General features: G+C 44.7%; 3 protein-coding genes across 4 annotated transcripts; all 3 read left to right on the top strand.

Moving 5' to 3' along the window:
• The first annotated feature begins 1,990 nt into the window (after positions 1-1,990).
• p4hb (prolyl 4-hydroxylase, beta polypeptide) lies at positions 1,991-13,459 on the top strand. Its single transcript, XM_028407380.1, has 11 exons — positions 1,991-2,326; positions 3,599-3,805; positions 5,161-5,294; positions 5,380-5,517; positions 8,048-8,152; positions 8,240-8,365; positions 8,441-8,641; positions 9,050-9,170; positions 9,738-9,919; positions 11,639-11,755; positions 12,551-13,459. The coding sequence occupies exons 1-11, from the start codon at positions 2,188-2,190 to the stop codon at positions 12,611-12,613; spliced, it is 1,533 nt and encodes a 510-aa protein (XP_028263181.1). The 5' UTR covers positions 1,991-2,187; the 3' UTR covers positions 12,614-13,459.
• A 2,211-nt stretch (positions 13,460-15,670) lies between these two features.
• ppp1r27b (protein phosphatase 1, regulatory subunit 27b) lies at positions 15,671-17,156 on the top strand. Its single transcript, XM_028408314.1, has 3 exons — positions 15,671-16,006; positions 16,101-16,251; positions 16,531-17,156. The coding sequence occupies exons 1-3, from the start codon at positions 15,790-15,792 to the stop codon at positions 16,652-16,654; spliced, it is 492 nt and encodes a 163-aa protein (XP_028264115.1). The 5' UTR covers positions 15,671-15,789; the 3' UTR covers positions 16,655-17,156.
• Positions 17,157-18,298: 1,142 nt separating this feature from the next.
• On the top strand, positions 18,299-20,529 carry LOC114437153 (THO complex subunit 4-like). Of its 2 annotated transcripts, none has more exons than XM_028407681.1 (6): positions 18,299-18,600; positions 19,233-19,394; positions 19,479-19,626; positions 19,706-19,772; positions 19,926-20,130; positions 20,213-20,529. In XM_028407681.1, the coding sequence occupies exons 1-6, from the start codon at positions 18,415-18,417 to the stop codon at positions 20,225-20,227; spliced, it is 783 nt and encodes a 260-aa protein (XP_028263482.1). In that variant the 5' UTR covers positions 18,299-18,414; the 3' UTR covers positions 20,228-20,529. The 2 variants fall into 2 exon arrangements, with proteins under 2 accessions (XP_028263482.1, XP_028263570.1); XM_028407769.1 differs by having other exon boundaries at positions 19,929-20,130.
• Positions 20,530-20,877: the final 348 nt, after the last annotated feature.

The following is a 20,877-nucleotide window of genomic DNA, read 5'->3' on the forward strand; positions in this document are numbered from 1 at the left end:
TCTGTCCCCCCATGGCTCCTGGACTTATGTCTTCAACACTTTATCACAGGTGCTGGGCATATCCTTGTACCCAACCCGTCCTAGCAGCAATATTCAGGACACTTCCTCTTAACGATGGCCATACCAAGACTCAAAGCGGACTTTGTTGTCTTTCTTACTTTATTAGCTAGACGCAGAACTTACTCTACGTGGCTCCACTGCAAAGTATGGCAACCTTTTTTTGAGACATTCAGACTCATTCAGCAGTTCCGAAGCAAATCTCGATGATGCTGTCTGTCTGTCTGTCTGCACATTGCACATTTATTGCACAAAGATCACTGTGCCTGCTGAAGGCCATGCTCTAATATTATTCTAGGCCTGTATCTGGTTTTTTCTTTATGTACATGTACATATATATGAAAGTCATTTTGCATTTCTAGTGTTGGTATACACACACACACATATATATATATATATAATATTTCTGTCAGTGAAGCACAGCCTTCATGCTCTCCTCAGCCAGACGTTAGGCTCCACACACTGTGAAAAACATGGCGACCGTTTGGGACGCATTGAGTTGTTGGACCATAGATTGTGCAGGTTCATCACAAACTGGTTTCATGTTGTTACAGCATCAGTTGCTCCTGTACCTTAAATGATTTCCTTGAATGTTTCCTTGTTCTGCACCAGTCCGACCTGTCCTGCACTTTTTTCTGGAAGTGACACTGATGACTGCCTCACGAGTTCCTCATTATACCCCCCCCCCCCAACACACACAGCAGCTCTGTCCTAACACCCTGCACCGTCACAGCCATCACTGCAATTATTATGATGAGATAACTGACCACTGACCACTGTCAGTTAAACCAGCACAGACGCTGGTTCCTGTAGCAGTTTTCTTTTTAGTTTTACCTCCAGTTAGTCGCACATCTTTCAGAAGAAACGACACCATGTAAAGTTTGCTGACACTGAAGAGCTGTGGCTGTTACTGCTCATTCACATTTTGTTCTGCTTTCAAACTGACACACACAGAGTTACCACAACCCTCCCTGCTGTTGCATCAGTTACACCCCCCCCCCCAGTTAAAATACACTATAGATAGATAGATAGATAGATAGATGTTCAGTGTGTTGTGCACTGATGTGTGTGTATTCATGTACAGTTACAGTTGTGGCTGATGTAAGTGTTGTAAGTGCTGCTGTTATGACACATGTGAATGTGTTGTGTGGTGATGTGTGTGTGCTGTGTGTGTTGCGTTGGGTGTGTGTACTTTGTGTAGCCTATACTGGTTGTGCTTGCGTGTTGTGTGTGATCTGTGCGCTGATGTTTATGCTTTGTGTGTTCTGTGTGTGTGTAATGTAAGCTGATCTTGTGTTGTATGTGTTTGTGTGCTCTGATGTTGTGTGCTCTGATGTTGTGTGCTCTGATGTGTGTGTGCGTGCTCTGTGTGTTGATGTTGATGATGTGTGTGTGTGTGTGTTGTGTGCTGATGTGTGTATTGTAAGCTGATGTGTTATGTGTGTGTGCGCGCGCACTGATGTTGTGTGTGTGCGCGCACTCTGTGCGCTGATGTTGATGGTGTGTGTGTGCGCGCGCGCTGATGTTGATGGTGTGTGTGTGTGTCTGTGTGTGTGTGTGTGTGTGCGCTGATGTTGATGTGTGTGTGTGTGCGCGCGCGCTGATGTTGATGATGTGTGTGTGTCTGTGTGTGCGCTGATGTTGATGTGTGTGTGTGTGTGTGTGCGCGCGCGCTGATGTTGATGTGTGTGTGTGTGTGTGTGTGTGTGTGTGTGTGTGTGTGTGCGCGCGCGCGCTGATGTTGATGTGTGTGTGTGTGTCTGTGTGTGCGCTGATATTGATGGTGTGTGTGTGCGCGCGCAGATGTGGAGCCGGCAGGGCGCAGCCTCCCTCTCTCTCTCTCTCTCTCTGTTTCACTTCCAGGTAGCGCGCGCTGCGGTCCAGTCACATTTCAACACGAACTGCTTTCGCCCTGATAAAGGCGCATGCGCAGTACGCCTGACCCCTCCGGTTTCTGCGTGCACTGCCACGTTAGAAGCGGTAGACACAAAATACCAGCTACTCTCCCAACCTTTAAACACGGCAAAGACCACAAACGAAGACCAAATCCCAACCCGAGCGGTAGCTGGACGTGTCTGCACCCCTTTCTCTCTCCGTTAGGAACAACAACAACAACAGTCGACTGCAACTATGTTCAAGTTTTTGCTCTTGTGCACACTGGCTGTGGCCAGCAGGGCTGAGATCCCCGAGGAGGAAGATGTCCTGGTGCTGAAGAAAAGTAACTTCGACGAGGCTCTTCTGGCTCACCCGAACATCCTGGTGGAATTCTGTAAGTAGTGGAAACAGCTGCAGAACCTCTCCGGCTAACGCCAGCTCCCCTCTGCCGATACACCGGCAGCTGTGCTAGCTAGCTTTTTTTTTTAAGCCTGATGTTAGCATTAAACTTTGACACTTGTGACAAGTTGCTGCTGGAAGCTGCTAACACAATCATGTCGGCTTCGATTCTACAATGAAAAGAACGCAGTTGTGGACCAGCTGTTGTTCAGCTGCGGCGAAGAAACGACGTTTATTAAGAGTTTTCACTTTGTAGGACTAACTAGCTAGCACCGAGTTATCCCCGGAGTCTGAACGAATTCTGAAAAAGACACAAAACCTGACACAGCGCAGTGACCCACGACATGAATCCTGTCATTTAACCGTTTGCTTTAACGTTTCTAAACCTCGGAGCGGTCTCAGATGAGTTAGCTAGTGTTGCTAATCAGAAACTTGTGCAGTAGCGTCATTTACTCACTTTTCTGCTGTAATAATAACGTTATTAACGCTGTGAGTACGAGTAAATCTCTTTTGGGTTTCTATTGCAGCCGGGGTTGGTTTCATATTGTGACTTTCAGTTTTCATGCAGAGTGAGTGATTCCTCTCATTTTAATCCCGCTCTTGTTTTGGAGCAGATTATTTTTCTGCTAACGGGATTAGTTTTTTTTATTTGTCTTGGGGGAGTTTGGAGTTTTAACAGCCTGCAGGCCCATCCCGCCTCACTTTTGTCAGATAGTTTGACCTGTTCACATGTCGTGTGACACACGTTTGGACCAGTCAGAGGTGTCCGTGTGTGAGAGCACGTCCAATGGAGGGATGAAGGCTTTTGTTTGCCCACGTATCCCTCAGCTGGGCGGGACCTCTGCGCCGCTAGGTTGACGTGTACTTTTTTTTTTTTTTTTTTTTTTTACAAAAGTTCATCTGTGCATGACTTTTTATTGACCGAGCTGAGACAAGGAAGTTGTGTTATTTGTCAAGAGTTACAGATGATGCAACGCAGGTCACTTTTATTTGACGTGTCACTTCTGATGATCAGATTAGGCCGAGTATTCAGGCTTTTAAAGACACTTTTAGACCCCATGGTTCACAAATTAACATGAGAATAACAAAAAAAAAAACGTCTTAACCATCTTAAAGGAAGTCGAACATACATCTGTATATTTTTCTGTGTTGTAGAAAGTGGAAATATATGTTTTATATCTCATGATCGACTGTAAGTTTTGCTTCCTCTTTCCTTATCGTCGACCACAACACAAACCTCTGTCTTTATCCCCCACCCCATGCACAGATGCTCCATGGTGTGGTCACTGCAAGGCCCTGGCTCCGGAGTACGCCAAGGCCGCCGGCATGCTAAAGGCTGAGGGTTCAGATATCCGCCTGGGTAAAGTGGATGCCACGGAGGAGACTGAGCTGGCCCAAGAATACGGTGTGCGGGGATACCCCACCATCAAGTTCTTCAAGGGCGGAGAGAAGGAGTCTCCCAAAGAGTACTCCGGTGAGTTATAGAGTATTTTTTAACATTTTAATTAAGTTTGCAACCATTTATAAATGACTGTAATCCTGGAAGTCTTAGCAGTTTTCAGTCAGTATGGACTCGGTGTTTACTTTAAGTCCTGCTCCTCTATGGAAACGTCACAATCACATGGGTACAAACGGAGAACTCATGCATGTCTTTGTGCAGAGTAACACGGAAGCATTTATTATCATCTCTATGTGCAACATTAGAGTGAAAGAAATCATATAATAAAATAATCATTTTAAGCTTAGGTTTGGGTAAATACATGATACTTTCAAGGACCATCCAAATGTGTAAAGTCAAATAATCATATTTTTTTTTTTACATTTTCTGGCTCTGAACAATGTAATGTTGCAGGTCAGGTCACAGTAGGTCACATGTCTCATGCCACCTTGTGACCTCTATCTTGTTGTTTTTAACATAAAGAAAAAAAATGCTGAGCAGCAGCAGCTGGTGTAAACAGCCCAGTGGATATTATATCATTAAATTATATAATAATATGCATCCTAGATTGCAAATAAATCAGGTCAAACAAACCTATGCCAGGCCTGAGATTGACTTTCCTCATTTTTGTTATATGATCTGCAGAGCTGCATAATTAGTATCTCGACCAATTGGCTTCCAGCAGCATGCATGAATCAAAAAAAAGTGGGCTGGGCATGCTCCACACGTTCCTCTCATGCTCTCTCTCTCTGAGGTATGTGCATTTCTTCACGTCGCACTCCTCCGCTGGCCTGGGCCGGCCTGGGCTGGGCTGGGCTCGGAGCCACATGGAAGTACTTTTGTGGAAATAACCACTCTGACTTAAATCCCAGTGTCTAGAAAAACCCTTCTCTCCCGTCTCCCATGCGCTGCCTCAGACCTCAAAGCTCTGCACCCAAACTGTATCGCTTCATCAGCATGCATTTCTGAAACGGTGAAATTTCGACTGTGTTGCATCACCGGTTCAATCTGACAAACCGGGTCCGTTTTAACTGCAGCAGCCTCACTCCAGAGGAAAGTAAACATGTTTGTGACAGCCTCAGAACTCTGGATAATCTTTATTTGGGTGACACAAGAATATGTTTGGATTTCATAAACACATGAGTGCCGCCAGAAGTGCTGCTGTCAGCTTTTTTTTTTTTTTTCTCACCAGTAAATTTATGAAGGGTGTCTTTCCGCCTCTACGCCTCCATTTTGACCACAGCAGGGAGTTTGTAGATGTATTTAAACATCTGTTGCAGCCAGGCCCTGTAGTGTTTAACTTGCTAAGATTCGTCGTTATTCACGGACCCTTATTTTCCCCACATTTCAGACCCCTAAATTAAGGAGTACTGTGCTTTGTTGTGTTGCAGCTGGCAGGCAGGCTGACGACATCGTCGGCTGGTTGAAGAAGCGCACAGGGCCCGCCGTCGCCACCCTGACCGGGGTCTCTGAGGCAGAGTCTCTTATCGCTGACAACGAAGTCGCAGTCATCGGTTTCTTTAAGGTGGGATTTTGAAATGGTGTCATACTTTGTTCCTTCCTCACACATCACTGGGGCGTCATCCTAAAAAGAGTTTCCATGTGTTTAGGATGCTTCCTCTGATGGAGCCAAGGCCTATGAAAAAGCTGCTGAAGCCACTGACGATATTCCATTCGCCATGACCTCCAGCGATGATGTGTATTCCAAGTTTGAGGTGTCCAAGGACAGCATTGTTCTCTTCAAGAAGGTGAATACATGTTTTATTTCTTAAAGGGAGGGTAGGAGATTTTGAAAACTCAGTGAGAGTCAGCCAGATTTGGAAAGTAAACGCACACCCCTTTCTCTCGGGGCTCACCCCGAAGCCACGCCTCCCAATCGCATGGACACGCATCACCTGAAGACGGCCATCATGCACGTACCTCTCTGGTGCTACAGAGCAGGAAGAGAGTGACAACCAGCCAATACTTCTACAGGGTCCACCCGGAGGATTGGCTGATGTTTTTAGTGTTTTATAGCTTCCACAGATGATTCATATTCTTCATTTTAAAGCAAAACTGCTGAACTAATCGGCTGCTATCGGATTGTAAAGAGAAGTTACACTAATTTAACAAAAAGTGCATCAGAAAGAAATCTCCTACCCTACCTTTAACTTCTCCACAAACATGGGGAAAACATGGGTTACAGGGCATTCCTGTAAGATTCACTGACACATGATTTCTATCCAGAAGTGAGGAGTTTATTTGTGCATCAGCTTATGAAACGTTCACACGCAGCACGCATGGTGAGGCAGCTGAAGGAGGAGGCTGCACCGTTTCTGATCTACACCTTTGTAATTCTATGCCGTTGACCTCACAGTCTTCGCTCTCTGAGACTATTTTAGCTCGTCTGAGGCCGTTTCAGACGTGCACTTCAGTGAGGGTCCTGTTGCTTGACATAATCAGTGCATGACCTAAGAGTGATGAGCAAAGAAAACCCGCATTAGGCTGTGGTCTTTCCTCTAGGAAGCTCTCATTGGCTAAGAGCAGAGAATGAAAGGATTACAGCTGACGCAGTATGTCTTACAACTGTGATATTACCCAGAATTCACTTGAGTCCTTCCTTTACTAACTGGGTTGAAGATCATGATGCCTTCTTATCAGCATACCTGTATGTTAGTCAGTGTGTAGATTTGTCAAATTAGGTCAAGGTCCGGATTATCCATCAAAAAAAAAAAAAACACACACGCAAACAAGTATGCTCATTAACCCTATGAAGCCCTGAGCACTGTGGGCTCTTTATTCAGTGCAACATATAGTCCCACGCCTCTTTGGAAACGTCACAATGAAGGGCAGATTCAGTTTTATTTGTATAGCGTCCTTTTCAGTCAAAGGTGCTTTAAAGAAACCCTGAAGCCTGACCGGCAGGCAAACTGTTAAGCTTGTTTATACTCCACGAGAACAAAAAAACGTTTCTTCTCTCTTCTCTATTGAGAAGAACAAAGTTCATTTCGTTACTGACTTTTTACACTTTACAAGAAGTGTGTGCAGAACTCCTCATACGGCCCTCCCACTGCCGCACGCTCGGGTTTTGAACACATTTCGCTGCTGAACGATGACGGGAACGGCCGTCCAGGTGAACGTTATCTGTTTACCGGAACGAGGGATGATAACAAGCTGATAATGTTCAGGGAGGTGGGTGTGTACGTGCTTGTAGAATGATGATAGATTGAACAATGGCTCTGGCAGACAGTTTATTGTTTGACCTGTGTGGATTCTTTACTAGTGGAGAAGCGTTTTTCCGCTTCCGATTCTGCCAAACAAGCACTCCGAGAACAAAGCGACGTCTTTTTCTTCTTGAAGCGCCCAGAGCAAGAAGAAAGTTCTCTGTTCTGGTGGAGTGTGAAACAGCTTTTAAACAGTTGCAGGAAAAAGTCCTTTGACGGGAAGAAACCTCGAGCAGGGGTTGGCTGGGTAGAGGAGGATTGGAGGTAGATACAGTGGTGGGGGTAAAAGAGAGAGGAGAGAAAGCAAAAGAATGCAGTACATCAGACAGAATGATTATTATTGTAAATATGAATAAAGTAGAATCAGTATGAACAACCTTTTCCCAGGTGTCAGGTGTCCAGATTATCTGACAGAAGTCACACATGAGGTGTTGAAGGACCATCGGATGATTCTGCACATATACCTTCTTAAACATTCTCAGCGGCAAACACGCGCCGCGTTGTTCCTCTCAAAGAGGTAGTTTGGTATTGTTCATTAATGAAAATGATGGTTTTATGCAACCCTGGGCGCTCCGTCTTTAAATATCTCAGTGCAGGATCATCGTCTTTCATCTTGGCACAGGCCTGGTCCTCCTGCTGCCATTGTCTGGCCTCTGATTCCTGTCAGTAACTGTATCCTGATACAGACACTGCTGACATGCCAGGCTGCCGCTAAGCAAACCCTCCCAAAGCAGGAGCTCAGTCTTAATAAACAGCCAGCATCCTCTGCTTGTTTATTTCAACGAGAGGGGGGGAAAGGGTTTGAAGCTTAAGTTTCAGTGCCTGCAGGGCTGGCTGCATGCCACTGGCCAAAATGTCCATTCTCCTATTGTGTGCCAGTAAAGAGCTGCTTGGCACAGCTGTACCGCTGCTATTCTTAAACACCCAGTAAAAGCCTGTTTGTCCTGCTGGGAGTCACTGTGGGATTTTCAAGTGGTTTGTCTGGTAAATCTATGTTTGGTGTTCACAGGCAGATTAGATGTGACACCAGGTGGACAATATTTGTATCTAAGCGTTTCCATGTGTTCCTGTTCAGTTTGACGAAGGCCGCAACACCTTTGATGGAGAGCTGACCAAAGAGAAACTCCTGGCGTTCGTCAAGGCCAACCAGCTGCCTCTGGTCATTGAGTTCACAGAGCAGGTAATCAGCGGCACCGTTACACTCCACACTACCTGCACCCAAAATAAGAGGTGCGGGGTGTCTGACATGTCTCCTGTTTTTCTGCAGACGGCCCCTAAAATCTTCGGTGGAGACATCAAGTCTCACATCCTCATGTTTTTGCCCAAAGCTGCCTCAGACTTCCAGGACAAAATGGACCAGTTTAAGAAAGCCGCAGAGGGATTCAAGGGAAAGGTGGGTGATCTGTGAATGACCGCACACGATGAACCAATCACATGATGTGATAAAAACACTGTCTCCTCTCTCCAGATCCTGTTCATTTTCATCGACAGTGACATCGATGACAACCAGCGCATCCTGGAGTTCTTCGGCCTGAAGAAGGAGGAGTGCCCCGCCATCCGCCTCATCACCCTGGAGGACGAGATGACCAAATACAAGCCTGAGAGCAACGCCATCACTGCGGAGAGCATCACCCAATTCTGCACACTGTTCACCGAGGGCAAACTGAAGGTGAGAGACCAGAGCATCAGCCTATACATAGACTTCATAATGGTGCTCAGTCCTTAATTAATAGCTTGGAGGTTGACGTTTGAATTTCCGGCATAGTGAGGACAATTGTGTGTAAACATGCTGAGTGCCGGCATTTGTTGGAATGCTATCGGCAATTATAGCCTTAAGCTTGTTAATGCTGTGAAGGATGATGCTGTAGTGGGTGATCTAAGACAATGCTTCTAACTTTTTTAACCTATATTTCTTTATTTGGTGCAGGCAGTCAACTTTTAAAGTGATGTTTGTAGCAGCCACACCTGTAGTCTTAATTAATCACGTCTAGAAAACACCACTGTGCCGAGCTGTCTAGTGTTTTCCTGATTGTTCTTTATTGTGAGGTTTAACCATTCCTTTTTGTTCCCGTCACAGCCCCACCTCATGAGCCAGGACATCCCTGACGACTGGGACAAAAGCCCTGTCAAGGTTTTGGTGGGCAAAAACTTTGAGGAGGTCGCCTTCGATTCCTCCAAGAACGTCTTTGTGGAATTCTGTGAGAACAATCTCTTTTCTCTTTGTCGTGCTTTTGTTATTTTTGCCAGACGTATGCGGGTAGGTGGGAGCCTCCAGCTTCAGAAACTGAGACCAGACTCTTGCCCTTCTTTCCTTTTGCCAGTGTCAAACCCTTTTTGAATATCTAAGAGCCAGGCGCAGTCTTGACCCCATGCTGCAATTTAATTTGCTACCAGACACCGATGCTGAAAAGATCCGGTTAAACATAGCTGCAGGATTATTTTTATAGCATCTAAATTTGCACTATTTCTGGAGGAATTTTCCATCTCTGGCTGTCGAATGCAGCTTACAGACAGCCGTGCACAGCAGGGAACGCCCGTATTCCCTGACAGGTGAGCTGGGGGTTTTACTACAGTCAGAGGGTTAGAGAGGCTGTGAAGCTGAGGCTGCACGTGACATGCCCAGTGTGTGTACGCTTGTTTCCAGCAATATAAGCATCTGAAGCTCAATGCAGAGGAGGTGTTATTGCATATGAAAAAATGTTCACTTTCTACACCTCTGACTTTTTCTGCTAACACCCTGGTTCTGGTTTCTTGTGGTATTCCAGATGCACCATGGTGTGGACACTGCAAACAGCTGACCCCCATCTGGGACAAGCTTGGAGAGAAATACAAGGACAGCGCCGACATCATCGTGGCCAAGATGGACTCCACAGCTAATGAGATCGAGGCAGTCAAAGTCCACAGTTTCCCCACTCTGAAGTTCTTCCCTGCAGGAGACGAACACAAGGTGAGCGCCCCATCACTGATATTTGTATATGTGGCTAAAGCACTACTTTCCCTCAGCCCTCTAAACTCAGAGCAGATTGAGGCCCCGTTCATACTAGAGAAAGTCATTCCAGCTAGAGTAGGATTGAGCCCAGACAGCCTTTAAGCTGGATGCGTTCAGACCTATTTTCAAATCTGGCTAGCACACACTTGTGTCCGCACTCAATCCGGCTTCATCCAGCATGTTTGCTGTCCTCCAAACCACTAGGTGGAGTTTTTGTCCTGTGTCGCACCCCGTGAACCGGAAGTAGCATGTCGCTAACGTGAATCGGAATGTTTAACATCTTCACAGATGAGACTAAGCTTCGAAAAATAAAAATTCAAAATAGTTTTTCAGCCAAATACTGAGTGAATTATCGTCATGTGACTGCTGGTCACCTCCCGAGTTAATCATGGCTTCATAGATGTGCTGAGGAGTGCAGAATTTTTTAGCTTTTTACAGAATCTTCTTGGTGTGACCACTTTATTTTCAGCACATTTTTAAAGGGGTCTCGTAGAAAAAAGTGGTTTTCTCAGATATTTTTGGACCAAATTTTTTTAACCAAGTGATGCCTTTGTGTTCAGAGGCCTTAAATGTCTGTACAGACGTTTGTAGATTCATTCCATCAGTCAACACGTTCTGTGGTCTGAGCGATAAAACCGTCCTCGTCGTTTCCAGCCTTAATAATTATCTTAGTCATTACGTGCCAGTGCAGTTGTGAGTTATAGAGATCAGGGTAGTTATTTGGATCCAAAAATCGGTGCCATAGGGGCCTCCTCAGTATCATTAGTGCCTCTTGATATAGCAGTGATAACCATGTGCAGAAACCCGAGCCTGCTGGCCTTGTAAGTTTCTGCATGTTTGGTGTTTGGTTCTTATAGATTCCTGCTTGATGATTTCACTCGGTCTGCACCTGCCTCTTTATGAACCAGTCATCCTTTAGCTCTTCTTAAATCAGTAGTAGACAATAGTAGAAGTCTAGCCACTGACCCTGCTTCGATGAAGCATGCAGGAGAAAGGTGAAAAAGGAAGGACGAGCCTGCAGTGGCAGCTGAGAGCTGCTGTGTGCTGCAGGGCGTTTATGGTCGGATTAAGACACTAACAATTAAACCGGGTGCTTTGCAGTCGTCCTCTGGTCGTCCTCTTCACACGTGAACTTGTTTTTAGCAGCCATCCGTTTGGCTTTTTTGGTTTTTGCTGTGTCACTGCTCATAGCTCAGCGCCAGACTTTGGACTTTCAGAATTTGTTGGCACCATTTTAAGCGCCATGTTTATTGGCTCGTGTTAGAATGTCAGAGGCCAAACATGTTTATGGTCTGTGCAGTAAAAGAGAGTGTTCATTCATGCTTAATATGTATTAACTCTTATGCACATTAACTCCTCAGAACCATGACGAGCTTCTGAGCATTTTTCACTTCCGTCTCTTTTTGCATCATCATTCACTCCAATATAAAGTCCTGCAGCACAGGGACTCGGTCACACGGTTTCACCACTGTGCACAGCTGTTACCACTCAGTTCACAGTTCAAGGCTGCAGATCAGCCAACAACACAGCAAAATAATCTCAAACAATAATAATGTATTCAAGGATCATCTGAAAAACAGGCTGTTCTTTCAGTCTGCACAGTGCCTGAGATGAATACTGTATTTTCTTTAATTACTTGTGTTAAACAATGAATCCACATTGACATCTCATCGGCAGGTCATTGACTACAACGGTGAGAGAACACTGGAAGGTTTCACCAAGTTCCTGGAGAGTGGTGGTAAGGAGGGCGGCGCTCCTGCAGCAGATGATGAGGACGATGAGCTGGATCCAGAGGTGAGATCATTAGAGCTACCATGAAAAGCTTTAAGACTTTTTTTTTACTTTGAAGTAGTCGCACAGACTGAAATGTCGTCTCTGATTTCTCTAAACATCTCAGTATGTTACACTAAAGGTGGGAGATTTGCTTTTGGAGGCGTGTCTGAAGCTGCCACAACAGACTCACAAGACCTGGATTTATATACCACTGCTGCTTTATGAAACCTAAGATTATAACATTTATAGTTGGATAGGAAATCAGTTTCTCAGCAAAACTACTCTCCCACATTTAGAGATTATAGGATGTAGAGATGCACATTCTCTCTGACCTCCTATCCTCCCATAAAGTCCACAGTATCAGGGGGATCCTCTCTACTAACGCCCACCTACCCACTCCACTATTTACCACCACGCCTTTTTCCCAGAAGTGTAACTGCAGCCCGGTCAACTGCAGCCCTCTAATGCCTCCTGCAGCTGTCGGAGCTGTTTACCGGGCTTTGCCTGGTGACCCCAGCCTCTATATGAAAGTGGCACGTGCAGCGCTGTGGTCAACATTAGCGCCTTTTCATATCCGACACCTCCCTTTATTTACTCCACCTGTAAAAAAAAAAAGCCAGATGTCATTCAGGTGACGAGATTATGACCGTGATGACGGCACATTCTGCAGAGTGACGAAGAATGTTTGTTCACGACATCACACGGCCTTGCTTGTCAAAGCTGGTACAGTTAGCTGCAGTTCAACACGTGTCCACTAGAGGCTGTAGAGAGTAGTTTTACCTGACATCCCTTATATCAGTCCCCTCTGCTCTGCAGGATTTGGAAGATGCGGGTGAGGAAACCGATGGTGAGGACGACGACGGACACGACGAGTTGTAAGCACCGGCTGAGGGGAGAAAAGGGGAGAGAGAGAGAGAGAGAGAGAGAGAGAGAGAGGAGACGAGTCCCGCCCGAAAACCTTCAACCAGTCACCATCACCACCTTCACTTCCTCATGGACCTTCCCTGTCCTGTGAACATTAATATTTCCCCTTTAACTGCCTCTCTATCAGTCAGTAAAGCCGGCCTGATTGCCAGCCCGCCAGTCATTCAGTCAGTCAGTCCATCTGTCTCCAACCTTCTGGCCCGACTGGTGTTGTCCCACCTGGAGAGGAGGAGGAGGAGGGGGGGGGGGGGGGGGACTCTGTGGAACAGCGCACCACCTCTATGGGAGACCTCAATGCCTTGTCTACATCAGCTGTCTGCCTTGTATCTTTTAAACCAAATGTAAAAAAAAAAAATGGCATTGAGATCCAGTTTTGAAATGTTAGATGGCTCCCCCTCCTCTTTAAAAAAAAAATAAAATAAAATAAAATAAAAATGTTTTTGTTCAGAGTGAGTGTAGGTAAAGTGGGGGGTGGGGGGGCTGCTGCCGGTGTTCCTCTCCCTCTGGTGGTGGTGGAGTTTGTGTGGTGGTTTTTGTACGGACTGATCACTCAGGGGACAAGGGGCCATCCGATAGATGTTTTTCTTTTGTAATGTTGTCACTAAAATAATAACCCCCCCCCCACAGGGCAGCACAAAGCCCCCACCCCCACTCCATTTGTAGCTGAGACCAACAATTTTACTTTCTTTCATTCAGAAGGGGGGCCACTTATTTTCATTCCCACATATCTCGGTTGCGTCTCCTCATTTCAGCACGGCTACTGACAATGTGTTTTCTTTAAAAAAAAAAAAAAAAAAAAAAGGAACAAGGATTAACTCTTTTATTTAATTGTTCTCACTCGGCCGTTCTTGTATTTTTTTAATTTAGGTCTTTGTTTTTTTTTTTTTTTTTTTTTTTTTTTTTTTTTTTTAAATGATGTACCGTCATGGTGCCCAGCTGCTGCCGGTTGGTTCTGTCGGGGCAGAGTTGGCCCTGGGACACACTCTCAGACCTGGGATGCGTTCTGATAGGTCGCACTGCATTCATGCCTAATCAGAGATTCACTGTGGTTACTAAAGCAGACAGAGATTGGAACTGGTCAGTCGGGTCGGTCTGAGATGTGCCTGTTTAACAGGGAGGGAACGGTTTCACAGCCCCATCCCCCCCACCACCACCACCACCACCACACACTGTACCTCCTGCATCTCCTTTGGCTCTACCGGCACCTTTGTTGCCGTGTGTGTGTGTGTCTGTATGTGTGAGACGAATGTGTTGCTGAGCTGAATGATTGGTTCATATTTTCTGGTCATCCATGAACAGAAGAGTGTGTGTGGTGTGTTTGTTGTTGTGGCAGGGAGGGGAGACCTGAGTAGAGCAAGGCGATGTCTGTCAGCTGAACAGCGGTGGGGGAAACCTAACAAAGCATTCCATCATATCCAAATTAATGTGGAAAAAAACGTGAAATGGTGGCCAATAAACAAAAAAAATAAAACGATACCTGTGTCTCCAGTTTTTATTTTTTTCTTTGGTTGTTCATGGTATAAAATGCTGGTGTTATTTTCCTCCAGTTATGCTCAAGAACATCTCATTCTGCTTTGATCTGATTGTTTGAGGCTACCTCTGCCTGACGGATCTTTCAACCAATCAGGTGCCAGCTATTTTTTTTTTTTTTTAATGTGCCTGTTCTTTAAAGTTGTCACTTCCTGTTCATGCTGTTGTAGTTAAGTGAATAGAACTAAGTTGTGTACATAAATGAAACATTTAAGTTCATGTTTTATAATAAAAACAGACTTTCCTCTTTCTTACACAACGATAATGTAGCATGTATCATGTTAGCATTTTGCCAATAGATGCTGATTGATCTTTTTAGATTAGGACTGATAGAGACTGAAGGACCCTCCCTTGCTCCCTTGCTATAGTGGTTCCATGGTGTAATGGTTAGCATTCTGGACTCTGAATCCAGCGATCTGAGTTCAAATCTTGGTGGAACCTGTTTTTTGTGAATTTCCCATATGTGGGGGACTAATAAAGAATTATCTTATATATATATATACACATATATACATACGTATATATACATATATATATATGTATATATATATATATATATATACATATATATATATATACATATATATATGTATATGTATATGTATATATATGTATATATATATATACATATACGTATATGTATATATACGTATATATACATGTATATATATATATATGTATATATATAGGACCCAGACTTTCTTGCACTGTCACCATGAAGCAGGGGTTAGTCTTGTTGAGTGAAATCCGATTTGGTTCAGATGATTAAATTCCCTACCACATATATACATACGTATATATACATATATATATATGTATATATATACATATATATATGTATATATATATATACATATACGTATATATACATGTATATATACATGTATATATGTGGTAGGGAATTTAATCATCTGAACCAAATCGGATTTCACTCAACAAGACTAACCCCTGCTTCATGGTGACAGTGCAAGAAAGTCTGGGTCCTTAGGATTCGTTGTCTGGGAATCATGAATGTCTGCAGCTCCTAAAAGGACCAACTTACATCACAGTCATGAGGAGATGCTCACAATTATGATACATGACCACGATGACGGCCATCTTTCTTGCATGTATATGTAAACAGCCCACGCATGGCCCTTCACCCCTCCACACACTCCGGCAATAAACCACTTTTATCCTGCGTGGTGTTTACTAGAAGCCTCCAGCCTCCCTCCCTCCCTCCCTCCGCTGGCAGGATGTCACTACTATCTTTAAGTGGACAACATCTAAGAATGTGCAGGGGTGACAACAGAGGCGGGGGTTACTGGCTGTCATGTCCGCTGAGAGATGAGCTGTTTTAGAGGTCTGTGACTGGCTACTGGGAGGACCACAGCCCGGCGGAGGAGGATGAGGAGGAGGGGTGCTGCTACTCATCTTCCACATCTCATGTCTGTGAGCCGGCGCGTCTTAAAATAACCTGACAGAGAGTATAAAGAGACCCGCAGGGAGGCCACACACCCCACTCATCACTGAGCAGCAAGAGAGCCACTCTGACAAGGACTCATCAAGACCTAAAAGAAGTCAGGATTTAGAAAGCCTCTGAAGAAAAACCAGACTCCACAATGAAGTACTACCAGTGCCCCACATCTCAGGCCATCGGAATCAAAGCCTACACAGTCCCCGTCTCCTGCAAGAGCTCCGCGTCTCTGAAGCCCATCCGGAGCGTCCACTTCCCCAATGATATCGTCTTCCAGGACTATGTGCGACATGGTGAGCTGGAGAGGATTGGACTTTTCATTCGGGCCAAAAGGGTCCAACTGGACACCATCTACCACTCTGGTGAGAGCTGAGGAGACTCCTACATAAGCCATGCTCCTGCATGCACTTTTGGTTTTGATGACCGAACTGCTCTTTGGTTCCCCTCTCCGCACAGGCATGGCAGCCATCCACGAGGCCGTGCTGTCCGGGAACCTGGAGTGTGTGAAGCTGCTGGTCCAATATGGAGCTGACATCCACCAGAGAGACGAGGAGGGCTGGACCCCGCTGCACATGGCCTGCAGCGACGGCTTCCCTCACATTGCACGGTAGGCATCAAGAATTCTGTAATAGCTGCAAAACTGGAAGTAGAAGTTTGTAGCTTCAGCTTCAGAGACACAAAGATTGATTCGTTTCAGAGCCAGATGATGTTACATGCTTACACTTTGCAAGCACATACCAACACACACACAGTGGACCTCCTACGTCACAGACGTAAGCGAAGCTGGATGATCTGCTGCATGCTTGCACCTCGCTGACCCTCCCAACACTGGAGCATGGTTCTTAGGTTCTCTTTCACTCAAAGGACTACATTCTGTTCCTTTCAGATACCTCCTCTCGTTAGGGGCTGACCCCGAGCTGGAGAACGACTGTGGGGAGAAGCCGGCAGACCTCATCGACCCGGACAACAAGGAGCTGATGCAGCTCTTTGGGCTGTCAGTCAACGACTGAGGACCACCTGGCTCCTAAAGCTTCAGACACATTAGAGAGCTGCTGCACAGTCTGACACAGGCTGCTCAGCAGAAATGGGCAGGAGGAGGCCACATCAGTCCAGGGTCCTGACTCTGTGAGCTGCCTGAGCTCTGGAGGAGGATGGTGGATGTCTGGGAGACGGAGGGCTGACGGAGCCGGCTGGCTGCCTTCTGAGTGGAGTGTTTGCTGGGAGAGAGGCTCTCCTCTCGTCTCCAGCTGTCAGAGCTTCAGATCTTTCTTTTTTTTTTATTGCTGTGAGCTGAATGAATCGTGTGAAGCTTGTTAACACCTCTGACAGCTTTGACTGCTGCGATAAGAAACCACACAGTGCTTGTGTTCGCAAATCTGTTTACAGAAAGTTTTAAATTCAGCAAGCTTTGCTCAGTCTGTTTCTGCCTTTTGATCATGTGTCGTTTTTGTTTTTTACACTCTTTATATATGACTTTTATATTTATTTTTTTAAATAAAGTTGATCAATCCGACTGTCTTTCCCTTTGTTTATGTCTTTCTCTTATAATCTTTTGTTTTCATATCATCTTAAACGTTTGAAAATCAACATCTTACAAAGTTTTTACATTCATTCAATTGTTTTTCTTATAAGTTTTTTTTTCATATATGTACATGCAGATGTACTAAGGAGAGCAAACATGATTCAAAGCTGTATTTCCCTCATTTTGGGGAGTGATTTCATCAGGTTACAGCTGTGCCTGTGGAGAGGCCTTTAATCAGTGGGTGGATCTGTCAGCCAGGGGGGTTTAATATTCTTAATCTGCAAATGAACTGACATACAGTGATACATGGAATAAAAAGTTAGCATAGACACATGTTTTATTATTTGAAAAAAAAAAGCAGATTTATTTATATAATTTATTTAGAAACAGATGCTCCCTGCATTCTATGACGTGGTTATTTAAGAATCCCAGCTGCTTAGCTAGAGCGTCGTGTTACCATGGAGACAGAGGGCGGTTCTATGGAGAACCGGATAAATGTCTCACGCCTAACGCAGCATCGTGAGTATGTAAATTTGTTTTTACTTTATCTTATTGATCTTTAGATTGAATCTGATGGGATTGTTTTGTGCTTGTGTCGATATTTTTTTTTTTACATTGGATGGAGTAGTTCTTTGACTGATCGCCGTGCAGCGTGTGTAGATACAGATTAGATGTAAATGTGCGTTCAGTTTCACACTTTCCTACTATCCAATAAACCTGTTAAGACAAGCGGGCTGTCGTCTTCAGAGTGTTGGAGAAAGGGAAGAGTTTAACTGGCCTGTCAAAAGGACGGCACAACTCTCAGATTTTAGATGTTTTAATGTGGCCTCGACATTTTTTACATAACAGATTTAAAGTAAAAAAACTCAAAAACCATGTTATATCAGCAGGTAGAGACATAACAATGTAATTTAAATTAAATAATTAACTCTATTTTTTATCTGGCCTGCGCAATAATCAATATTATTATTATTAATACATTATTATTAATAAATTATATTATTGATATATATATATATATATATATATATATATATATATATATATATATATATATATATATATATATATTGTTCACACTTTTATGTTCGATAAAGTTTATTTTGAAGAAAAAAAAACCGGGGGGCAGGACTTCCGCTGTGTCGTCACTTCCTGAAAGTTCAGCGTTTCCCGCAACAGTTGATAAACAACCGCTTCTCAGCGTTCGAGGTCTTTGTTCCACTGTTGACCGCTGACTCGGGTAGGACCATGGCCGACAAGATGAGCATGTCTCTGGACGACATCATCAAGATGAACAAGAAAGGAGGCCGCGAAGGAGGATCATCCTGGCGGGGTGGAAGTTCAGGCCGAGCCGGCGGATCGTCGAGGCCGGCGCGGGGCCGACAGCGTAACTTCAACCGTGACAGAAACAGCAGACCCGCGCCGTACACCAGGGTAGGAAAGAGACGCAGTTGAAATGGAGCAGAAATGAAAGTAACGTGGTGAAATGTGCTGTGATTCGGCCGTAACACGCCGTCATAGTGTGATAACGGGACTTCCGTGTGTAATGCGGCTAAGCTAGCTGTAGCGCGGGAGAAGCTAGGAGCCCCGGGGCCACCTGGAAGCATTCGTTCACACGCTGACCCGGCGCTTTGTGTATGTTCCTCAGTTATCTCATCGTGTTTTTACTGTTCGTGAAGAAATAACGACACGACCACGTGGTCAAAACGTGCCATGCTACACGGAACAAGATGGTTGCTTTGTGTGTCGGGGCCTCCTCCTGTTTTTGTTACTTTCGTATCCTCCGTTACATCAAATAAAGAGAACATCAAGAAGGATGTTGAGTCCCAAAATGGCTGCCGGTGGGAGCAGACCTGTGAAGCTTTCTCCACCCCAGAATGTTGGCTGGACTCTTCATTGGGGGCACCTGGATGCTGGTTTTGACCTGATTTGTAGAGCGTAACTACCATAAAGTGGGACCATGAAGACGAGTCATATTAAGTGTTTGTGGTGTGTGTGTAGCTGTTATGTCAGTTTCCTGTGAATCCTGCAGAGAATAATGTCACTCTGTCTTTGTCTCCCCACAGCCCAGAGAATTGCCAGATAAATGGCAACACGACATGTTCGAGGAGGACGGCGGCGGACACAGGGGACAAAGTGTCAGTGCCAGAGCAGTACGAAGCACAGACAGTGGTGGAAAACTGCTGATTTCCAACCTGGACTTTGGCGTGTCTGATTCAGATATTAAGGTAATTCACTGTGAACCCTGTTAATCCCTTTTAGCGGGCAGGGCGTGCTGTGTGGATTACTCATGGTTCTGCTCGTCTCTTCAGGAGCTGTTTGCAGAGTTTGGAGTCTTAAAGAAAGCATCTGTGCACTATGACCGGTCCGGGCGCAGTAAAGGAATGGCAGACGTCCACTTTGAAAACCAGGCAGACGCACTCAAAGCCATGAAACACTATAACGGGGTTCCACTAGATGGTGAGGATTTAGTTCTGAGGATGTATGTTCCCGTGGCAACATGTCAGTGAAATATACTTATGTCTGCATTTTTTTTTAGGCCGTCCTATGAAGATCCAGCAGGTGACGTCAGAGGACTCCACTGGAAGTCCACCGCCTTCACAAAGGTAGATAAAGTGCTCCGGTCTTAGGCAGAGTTCATGCCCAAAAAAAATGGCTGCCGTGTGCTCTACCAGCAGCAAACATTTCCTGGTCCTGATTAGCCCCACACGGCACCATGTGATCTAAAACATGTCCTTATTTTTTGTTTCATATTAAAGCAGGGGCTTTGACCGCAGCAGGCTTGGTCAACCCAAGTTTGAAAGGAGGCAGGGGAGTGGCGGCGGCGGCGGTGGTGGTGGTGGAAGCGGCAGTGGTGGTGGAAGCAGCGGCGGTGGTTTCAGAGGCCGGGGGAGGGGAGGAAGGAGCAGACCCCAGCTCTCTGCAGAGGAGCTAGATGCCCAGCTGGATGCCTACAATGCCAGGGTGTGTACCAGAACTTCTGATATACCTACAGTTTAATAGGATTCATATTGACTCCTTCCTTTCTCTCTCTTTTTATTTTCAGATGGACACCAGTTAAGAGGACGCCGTTTCCTTACCCGTTGTCTTTTAAAACATGTTAGCGCCAAATTTAGAAGTCTGTGTTTTTGAGATCTTTTTACTGTACGGACCATCGTCTTGTGTAAAAAAAGTAAAAAAAAAATACATTACAGTATTTTTATGGCCACATTTTCAGGATTTTTCTTCATTTTTAATGCATTACTGTTTTTAAGAGCATGTGATAAAAGGTGTTACTGTGCATCAAAACTGTCACTTGACACTGTGTACTTTGACATGTTCAAAAGGTTTTGTACATAATTATATTGGACAGTTTTTAGCAAATGTCTTTGGTCTTCGCTTCGTCTTTTCACTGGTTTCTAAGAAAATGTAGTGCTCAAATCACAAATGCAAAGGAAAAAAAATATTTGAAATTAGCTGCTGCTCAAGTTTGGGGTATTTTTACAGCAGCAAGAATAAGAGTTAAAAAAAACTACCAAAAAATTGTTTACAGATATTGGCATATTCTGTATACAAGGTGGGGAAATGTAAAAAAAAGTAAAAATAAATATTTTATTCTTTAAAAAACATCAAAACCACAATATTTGTATTTTAAAATTTAAAAAAAAAAATACAAAAATCTACAGTATTGACAAACTATGATGACGTGCCAGCTGTACGTCACCTGCGTAG

This window comes from Parambassis ranga, chromosome 1, assembly GCF_900634625.1.
Source record: "Parambassis ranga chromosome 1, fParRan2.1, whole genome shotgun sequence".
NCBI classification, from domain to species: domain Eukaryota; kingdom Metazoa; phylum Chordata; class Actinopteri; family Ambassidae; genus Parambassis; species Parambassis ranga.

What these genes read in the sequence shown, in the direction of transcription:
- p4hb (XM_028407380.1), top strand. Translation starts at nt 2,188, where the DNA reads ATGTTCAAGTTTTTGCTCTTGTGCACACTGGCTGTGGCCAGCAGGGCT. An exon ending in GAACATCCTGGTGGAATTCT is followed by an intron (nt 2,327 to 3,598) that starts GTAAGTAGTGGA and finishes CCCCATGCACAG; the next exon opens with ATGCTCCATGGTGTGGTCAC. An exon ending in GAACGTCTTTGTGGAATTCT is followed by an intron (nt 9,171 to 9,737) that starts GTGAGAACAATC and finishes GTGGTATTCCAG; the next exon opens with ATGCACCATGGTGTGGACAC.
- ppp1r27b (XM_028408314.1), top strand. Translation starts at nt 15,790, where the DNA reads ATGAAGTACTACCAGTGCCCCACATCTCAGGCCATCGGAATCAAAGCC. An exon ending in GGACACCATCTACCACTCTG is followed by an intron (nt 16,007 to 16,100) that starts GTGAGAGCTGAG and finishes CTCTCCGCACAG; the next exon opens with GCATGGCAGCCATCCACGAG. An exon ending in GGCTTCCCTCACATTGCACG is followed by an intron (nt 16,252 to 16,530) that starts GTAGGCATCAAG and finishes TGTTCCTTTCAG; the next exon opens with ATACCTCCTCTCGTTAGGGG.
- LOC114437153 (XM_028407681.1), top strand. Translation starts at nt 18,415, where the DNA reads ATGGCCGACAAGATGAGCATGTCTCTGGACGACATCATCAAGATGAAC. An exon ending in GACCCGCGCCGTACACCAGG is followed by an intron (nt 18,601 to 19,232) that starts GTAGGAAAGAGA and finishes GTCTCCCCACAG; the next exon opens with CCCAGAGAATTGCCAGATAA. An exon ending in TGTCTGATTCAGATATTAAG is followed by an intron (nt 19,395 to 19,478) that starts GTAATTCACTGT and finishes TCGTCTCTTCAG; the next exon opens with GAGCTGTTTGCAGAGTTTGG.